General features: G+C 41.7%; 1 protein-coding gene and 1 long non-coding RNA gene across 2 annotated transcripts in view; one reads left to right on the plus strand and one right to left on the minus strand.

The window, feature by feature from the left end:
- Window positions 1-897, minus strand: part of LOC117761391 — a 20,702-nt gene extending 19,805 nt beyond the window's left edge. The window contains exon 1 of the long non-coding RNA XR_004613823.1: window positions 634-897. This is a non-coding gene — a long non-coding RNA (uncharacterized LOC117761391). The remainder of the gene's footprint in view (window positions 1-633) is intronic.
- Window positions 898-1,394: 497 nt separating this feature from the next.
- LOC117761386 (tripartite motif-containing protein 16-like) lies at window positions 1,395-3,161 on the plus strand. The gene has a single exon (XM_034585229.1). It carries the CDS (start codon window positions 1,395-1,397, stop codon window positions 3,072-3,074), a length of 1,680 nt encoding a protein of 559 aa, XP_034441120.1. The 3' UTR covers window positions 3,075-3,161.
- The last annotated feature ends 5,731 nt before the right edge of the window (window positions 3,162-8,892 follow it).

An 8,892-nucleotide genomic window follows, 5' to 3' on the forward strand; every position in this document is an offset into this window, starting at 1 on the left:
TCCTTGTTGGTACCAAAATCAGATCAAAGTTTCCGATTTTGTAATGACTTTAGAAGGCTTAATGCTATCACCGATCCAGATTTTTAATTATTTCATGTGTCAGAGTATTTAAACATTTCATTCACACAGTACATGACACTTCTTTAAATATTGTGTTACAATGCAAACAACTTTTTAACTTCATAATAAAACCACGTGATGTATTTAGGTGAATAATTAATGCAACAGTCTTTTTATTTGTCTCTATAGAAAAGTGAGGAGCCTCCTCAGACAGAACAGAACTCTGCTGCCAGGATTCTAACCAGAGTCAACAGGTTGGAACACGTCAGCCTGGTTTTAGCCTCTTTACACTGACTCTCAGTTTCTAACCAGTTGAAGCTTCTTTAAATGACTTGTAAAACTCTCAATGCTCTGACTGCTCAGTTTATCACAGATCTTTAATCCTTGAGATCCTCTGGCAGGAGACTTTGAACTGATCCAGATTCTCAGCTAAACACTAAGACAGAGTTTTAGAAATAAGGTTCAGAGACTGTGGAACAACCTGCCTGAGGAAATGCAGCCGGCTGAGTCGGTAACTTCCTTTAAATCAAAACCTAAAACCTACTTTTATCAAAGCACATTCCATGATTTTACCTAATTCTAGTTTTATTATTGTAATGTGTGGTCATGCTTCAATTTCTGTCATCTTTAAGATCATTGTCCCCTCAGCGGTCGGACTTTTAAACCAGCTGTAGCCCTGGTGTATGGCACACACACATTTTAATATATTTTAGTATTTTAACAAAGGACTAATGGATTCTTAATGCTCTTTTTATGTATTTATGTATTGTTATGATGTGTATGGGTTGTGTGTGACTACTGTTTGCAAACCAAATGGCCCCTCGGGGACAGTAAAGACGACCTTAACCTTAACTTAACCTTTATTCTACTCTGTTAGTTTTTCATTCTTCTATGAGTGAGTTTGTTTTTGTTATTTTTACGAGTTTTACTTTATTTGTTCTGAGATGTGCTTTATAAATAAAGATGTGATTTATTAATATTAAATGCATCTATTTGATTTGACTTTAGTTGTTACTGTGTGTTGTGAATGAAGGATAACACACTCTGCCTCTCACTGAATCTCCTCTTAACACCAAGTGTGAACAGGCCGCTGTGAAATGCAATAAATCCTGAAAAACCAACAACTTCTTCCTCAGACACAACCAGCTCCTCCCAGTCAGGATGTGTCTGTGTCTCCTCCCTTCACAGGTGTGTCAGTGTAAGGACCAGTGAACAACAAGCTGTGAACTGTGGGAGATGAGTCACTGCAGGGAGTGAACGAGAGGGGGAGGAGCAGAGATCTGTTTCTGCTCAGAGGGAGTGAAACTGTTCTACAGTCTCTGACACCAGCTGAAATGGCGCAGCAAGAAAATCAACTGGACAGAGAAAGATTCTGCTGTTCGATCTGTCTGGATCTACTGAAGGATCCGGTGACTACTGTCTGTGGACACAGCTACTGTATGAGCTGTATTAACACCCACTGGGACAAAGAGGAGGAGAGAGGAAGCTACAGCTGCCCTCAGTGTAGACAGACCTTCACACCGAGGCCTGTCCTGGGGAAAAACACCATGTTAGCTGATTTAGTGGAGGAGCTGAAGAAGACTGGACTCCAAGCTGCTCCTGCTGATCACTGCTATGCTGGACCTGAAGATGTGGCCTGTGATTTCTGCACTGGGAGAAAACGGAAAGCTCTCAAGTCCTGTTTGGTTTGTTTGGCCTCTTATTGTGAAAAACACCTCCAGCCTCATCTTCAGTCAGCTCCATTTAAGAAGCACAAGCTGGTGGAGCCCTCGGAGAAGCTCCAGGAGAACATCTGCTCTCGTCACGACGAGGTGATGAAGATATTCTGCCGCACTGATCAGCAGTGTATCTGTTATCTCTGCTCTATGGATGAACATAAAGACCACGACACAGTGTCAGCTGCAGCAGAAAGGACTGAGAGGCAGAGAGAGCTCGGGCTGAGGAGACAAACAATCCAGCAGAGACTCCAGGACACAGAGAAAGATGTGAAGCTGCTTCAACAGGAGGAGGAGGCCGTCAATGGCTCTGCTGATAAAGCAGTGGAGGACAGTGAGAAGATCTTCACTGAGCTGATCCGTCTGCTGGAGAAAAGAAGCTCTGATGTGAAGCAGCAGATCAGATCCCAGCAGGAAACTGAAGTGAGTCGAGTCAGAGAGCTTCAGGAGAGACTGGAGCAGGAGATCACTGAGCTGAAGAGGAAAGACCATGAACTGAAGCAGCTCTCAGACACAGAGGATCACACCCAGTTTCTACACAACTACCCCTCACTGTCACCACTCAGTGAATCTACACACTCATCCAGCATCAGGATCCGTCCTCTGAGGACCTTTGAGGACGTGACAGCAGCTGTGTCACAGGTCAGAGGTCGACTACAGGACATTCTGAGTGAGACAGGGACAAAGATTTTACAGATTGTGTCTCAAGTGGATGTTTTACTGCCACAACCAGAGCCAGAGACCAGAGCTGACTTCTTAAAATATTCACAGGAAATCACACTGGATCCTAACACAGCACACAGACATCTGTTATTATCTGAGGGAAACAGAAAAGTAACAGGTATGAGTAAAGAACAGTCTTATTCTTATCACCCAGACAGATTCACTGATTGGCGTCAGGTCCTGAGTAGAGAGAGTCTGACTGGACGTTGTTACTGGGAGGTGGAGGTGGAGGTGGGGGTGAGAGCAGTTGGTGTAGCAGTCACATACAAGAATATCAGCAGAGCAGGAAACTCAGATGAATGTAGATTTGGATTCAATGATAAATCTTGGTCATTATATTGTTATGAAAACAGATATGAATTTTATTACAACAGCATCAGGACTCCAGTGTCAGGTCCTTGGCCCTCCAGAGTAGGAGTGTACCTGGATCACCGTGCAGGTGTTCTGTCCTTCTACAGAGTCTCTGACACCATGACTCTCCTCCACAGAGTCCAGACCACATTCACTCAGCCTCTCTATGCTGGAGTTTGGGTTTGTTATTATGGAGACACAGCGGAGTTGTGCAAACTCAAATAGACTCGAGTCATTAAAAGCAGTGATTTAGATTCTGTGTTTAAATCTTTAACTTCTTTTGTCTCCATGTTTGTTGATCAAAGTTCGTCGTGGTGATGTTTCTGCTCCGCACAGAGATCAGCTGTCAATCAAACACTGACCTTCCTTTATCACACATATTTAGTTCTCACTTTGTAAAGACAGAAATCTATAATTACACTGACATGAATGTGTTTGAAAGAACTAATGCTGCTGTTGTTTTCTAAATCAATGTAGAAATCAGGTTGTGTGATGTTTTAGAACCTGTATTGATCCTGATCCTCATCAATGAGCTGGTTATTTGTTCTTTTCTTTTCCACATGTGAGATGGAGGTGAAACAAACTGATTGTGTGTCCATGAAATCACTGAACAAGAGTCACTGAACAGACTTGACTGATGAAATGATCAATGAACTCAGAGCGTCAACATGTCCAACAGATCAACTGCACTCTGGTTGGATTTACAGAGCATCAGTGTTATGGGATGTTTGGTCACATTGTAAATGTGGAACCTGGTTTGTTTTTAATTACTGCTCATCTCTGTAAAGTGTGAATCCACTCGTCCTCATTGTATTTACATATTTAATGAATGGGCATATTTATCTGCTGCTGCGTACGTTTCTGTTCTTTTTGATTTTCATGATCTGAACTAGCAGTTCCATTGGAGAGTGTCCTGATCGAGTCCCTCTGAGGGTTTGTTCTGCAGCTCTCATCACATGTGTTTCTTATACATGTCTATATACATTTAAATCTCTTATATATGTATAAAGCCATAAAAATGTAATGTGTGAAGAAAAGAAAAGAATAAATCCAGTCTGTAAATTGTTTGTTGCTGGTTGTTCTTGGGAGCTGAGAAAAGGGGAGACTCATGTATCCTGTTGCGACTGGGTTTCCTCCTGGGCGGGGTCGTAACTGAGTGTGTTTCCTGAGTGTCATGTGGCTACTGGGGAAGATGTGGAGGACAAAGTGATGCCACGTTCCCCACCTCACATGGATCCCATCATTAAGGCTGGCATGACGGCCGAGGAGCTCCACTTGGTGCCCCGTATTAAGGAGGTGGATCTGAGGAACAAAGAGTTGGAGAGGGAACCCCCATTTGCGTCTGCCACCCCCATTCGGGTAACATCACCCACCCTCTTCCATCAGGATAGCTTTGATGTCAGCAGACATGTGGCACTTGTTCCTCCGTTTAGAGAAACAGAGGTTGATTCCTACTTTTGTGCATTTGAGCGTATTGCATCTGCTTCACGCTGGCCTAAGGATATTTGGCCAATATTGTTGCAATGCAAATTAGTAGGTAAAGCGCAGGAAGTCTGTAATAGTCTTACTCTAGACCAGAGCCTAGATTATGAGGTGGTAAAATCTACCGTTCTTCCTTCATATGAATTAGTTCCTGTGACTTATCGCCAGAAATTTAAGAACTCTAGAAGAACTGTCAACCAAAGTTATGGTGAGTTTGCACATGAAAAGAGCAGATTATTTGATAAATGGTGTCAGGCTACTGAAACTAAGGATTTTGTTCAGTTGCGTGAACTTGTGCTTCTTGAGGAGTTTAAGAAATGCTTGTCGGAAAATATTGTGTTGTACAAAAGGTGTCGACCTTATCGCAAGCAGCAGTGTTGGCCGATGAATTTGCCTTGACGCATAAGAATGTGTTTTCCTCATCTGTGTCCCGTGATGGGGCAGTTGTATGTGAAAGACAAAAATCACCCTTGAATCCCAGGCGCCAGTTTCCCGTGATAAGCGTGCTTGTTTCTACTGCCATGAAAGTGGACATTTTATCGCTGATTGTCTGGTGTTAAAGAAGAAGGACCAGATTAAGAGGTCAGAGAGTCCCTCCACTATCGGGCTGATTCAAACAGTGCCTAGGGTAGCTCAAATGGTAGCTCAGATAGAACAGGAGGACGAAATTGACGCTGACTTTAAACCGTTCGTCTCAGATGGTTATGTGTTTATGCCCGAGGGTGGAGCTAGCCCTGTGCCCGTTAAAATATTACGAGATACGGGTGCGAAACATTCTCTCATTCGTGCTGGTGTGCTACCCTTTTCGAAGCAAACGTCCTGTGGCTCAGATATACTGTTGGGACATGGTTTTTGTGAAACACAGTTCAGGCCTACATGTGCAGTCAAAAGCCTGAAGCCGCATGTCCTTTGTTCTGGAGAAAACCAGAGCCTCCAGAACTCAGTCTCCCAGTGGCCTCAACGTCACACAGAGGTGTGAAAACCCACCAGAGACACAAGGGTCAACTCCTATTGGTCACTCTGGGCCCCATGACCTGTGAGGTCAACGAGCCAATATAAGGCCAGGTCTCCCTTTCTTCAATCTCTTTCCATGCGACCCATCGAGGGGAGAAGTTTGGCTTCTCCAGCTCACATCTTTCTCTTTCCATTCACGTCTTCGAGAGGAGCACACCGCTCCTTCCACGAATCCTCTCAGAGGAGAAGGGCGACGGTCCAGCTCACTCTTTCAACTCAAATCAACTTCATGGAGGAGAGTTGCAGCTTCCAGCTCATCTCACCAAGGAAACCTCCTCGCAATCCAAGCTCTACCAACCTCTAAGCTGCGACGCGATGTCCTGCAGGAGAACTTCAAACAGCAACTGAGCTGCACAGCCCAACAGAACCACGAAGGCAGGAGCCACAAACCAGTAAGACGACTTCACAGAACTGCGAACTGCAGAGCAACTCTTTTTCCCCTTTCCACAGACGGGTAACACAACTGGGCTTAATAATTATACTAGGCTAAGCAAAGACTGTTTATTCGATTCTGTGTGATGTTTATAAGTTTGATTTGTGTTGCTGTGATATTGTGGTTTCAAGTTATTTGAAAGTTAATGTTAGTTATGCTCTTCAGTCTTTCCTTGCATGCATCTAGTAACTTTCTCTAATTTGGCACACACACAGACACACGCATATCGCCGCACCTAATCTCTCTGACCCCCGCCACATGTCGTAAACATTCCAATAGGGGGGAGAGGGGTGTTCTCTTCGAAGTTGCCAGCCGCCATTTTGGAAGGACGCTGACTCACACAGACACGCACACATGCATACTCACATACCTATCTTTGTTTAGTAAGTACACCGTTAGTAATTTGTGTTTTTATACTTTATTATATTCATAATAAATGTTTTTCTTTCACAAATGTTTTTTCATTAATGTTGCATAGGTGAATTTTGCCAACCTCTACACTGTCAAGAACTCTATATCCTTCAACTTAACTAACTATCTATATGGTAATTTTGGAGTTCCAAATTTGTAGTTAGTACTTTTATGAGACTTAATCAATAAATTGGCTATCTTTTCCCTTCCTTTGAAGGGTGGTGCCCCGAGGTAACTTTAATCAATTAAAGTTATTATTTAATATTCATATTTTTAATATGAATATTCAATATTTTATTTTAATAACCAAATTTATTGAATGCTGAAAGGCACACCATTTTATGGTATTATGTTTAATACATTATTGCACAACATAATGGTGCCCCGTGTGAGGCAGAGTACAGTTGTCAAAAAATCATAATTATGCAATATTAATTTTCATTTTCATTTTATTTTCATTTTTGGCCAACGCCAGAAATAAGTGGAATGTTGAACTTTCAGTCAAGCCAAAGGTTTGAATTCAATTCCACTAGTCTGCCACCGGACTAGACATTCAACCGTACTTACAATCAAGTGCATTGTGGTGACATTTAATTTATTCATAAATTAAATGTTTATTAATAATTAATTATTCATAACTACCACTTTAAGTCCTGATAGTGTAACGCTAAAGAATGCTATCGTTGCTAATAAGTCCAGTTGAATATTCTTTGTTGAAATTTTAAGAATTTCGTTAAACATTTGATTATCACATATTCAATGTTAACTGGTCAAGCTGTGAAATTTCCTGCAACTGTTAAGTGCTTTTGAATTAAGACATAGCGCGCCACCGGCCCTATGGAACAGAGCTTGTACCTGGCTGTTACTGCCAAGCATTTCAGCCCAAGTTGGATAAGAGAACCTGAGAAAGAGCCACAGCGTGCTTCCAGCCCTGTGAATTTATAGAACCCCTAACTGTTACTGCCCTGCATATCAGTTAGTGATTAAACATTTTGGTAATCTGATTCACCCACCATAGTTTTGGTTAGGCTAGTGTACGATCAAACCCACACTACAAGGTGTCTGCCAGTGCAACACCAAAGCCAACCACACTGCTTTGTCGATTTATAAACTTGTGAATCTAATCTTTCAATTTCAGACCAAACAATGGAGAACCCCTGTGTAGAACAGTTTGTTTCTTCCCTAGCACAGAGTCTGACCCCTGGCTATCCTGAATTATCCAAACGAGCGATAATGCAGCAGGAAGTTGAGTATCTCCTCCAGAATGGATTTGCTGTGCCTAGCTCCAGTGCGTGGAGTTCTCCATCCTTGTTGGTACCAAAATCAGATCAAAGTTTCTGATTTTGTAATGACTTTAGAAGGCTTAATGCTATCACCGAACCAGATTTTTAATTATTTCATGTGTTCAGAGTATTTTAACATTTCATTCACACAGTACATGACAATTCTTTAAATATTGTGTTACTCTACAAACAACTTTTTAAACTTCATAATAAAACCACGTGATGTATTTAGGTGAATAATTAGTGCAACAGTCTTTTTATTTGTCTCTATAGAAAAGTGAGGAGCCTCCTCAGACAGAACAGAACTCTGCTGCCAGGATTCTAACCAGAGTCAACAGGTTGGAACACGTCAGCCTGGTTTTAGCCTCTTTACACTGACTCTCAGTTTCTAACCAGTTGAAGCTTCTTTAAATGACTTGTAAAACTCTCAATGCTCTGACTGCTCAGTTTATCACAGATCTTTAATCCTTGAGATCCTCTGGCAGGAGACTTTGAACTGATCCAGATTCTCAGCTAAACACTAAGACAGAGTTTTAGAAATAAGGTTCAGAGACTGTGGAACAACCTGCCTGAGGAAATGCAGCCGGCTGAGTCGGTAACTTCCTTTAAATCAAAACCTAAAACCTACGTTTATCGAACCACATTCCATGATTTTACCTAATTCTAGTTTTATTATTGTAATGTGTGGTCATGCTTCAATTTCTGTCATCTTTAAGATCATTGTCCCCTCAGCGGTCGGACTTTTAAACCAACTGTAGCCCTGGTGTATGGCACACACACATTTTAATATATTTTAGTGTTTTACCAAAGGACTAATGGATTCTTAGTGCTCTTTTTATGTATTTATGTATTGTTATGATGTGTATGGGTTGTGTGTGACTACTGTTTGCAAACCAAATGGCCCCTCGGGGACAGTAAAGACGACCTTAACCTTAACTTAACCTTTATTCTACTTTGTTAGTTTTTCATTCTTCTATGAGTGAGTTTGTATTTGTTATTTTTACGAGTTTTTCTTTATTAGTTTTGAAATGTGCTTTATAAATAAAGATGTGATTTATTATTATTAAATGCATCTATTTGATTTGACTTTAGTTGTTACTGTATGTTGTGAATGAAGGATAACACACTCTGCCTCTCACTGAAAGCTCCTTTTAACACCAAGTGTGAACAGGCCGCTGTGAAATGCAGTAAAACCTGAAAAAACCAACAACTTCTTCCTCAAACAGAACCAGCTCCTCCCAGTCAGGATGTGTCTGTGTCTCCTCCCTTCACAGACGTGTAAGTGTAGGGACCAGTGAACAACAAGCTGTGAACTGTGGGAGATGAGTCACTGCAGGGAGTGAACGAGAGGGGGAGGAGCAGAGATCTATTTCTGCTCAGAGGGAGTGAAACTGTTCTACAGTCTCTGACACCAGCTGAA

This window comes from Hippoglossus hippoglossus, chromosome 5 (genome assembly GCF_009819705.1).
Source record: "Hippoglossus hippoglossus isolate fHipHip1 chromosome 5, fHipHip1.pri, whole genome shotgun sequence".
Taxonomy (NCBI): Eukaryota; Metazoa; Chordata; class Actinopteri; order Pleuronectiformes; family Pleuronectidae; genus Hippoglossus; species Hippoglossus hippoglossus.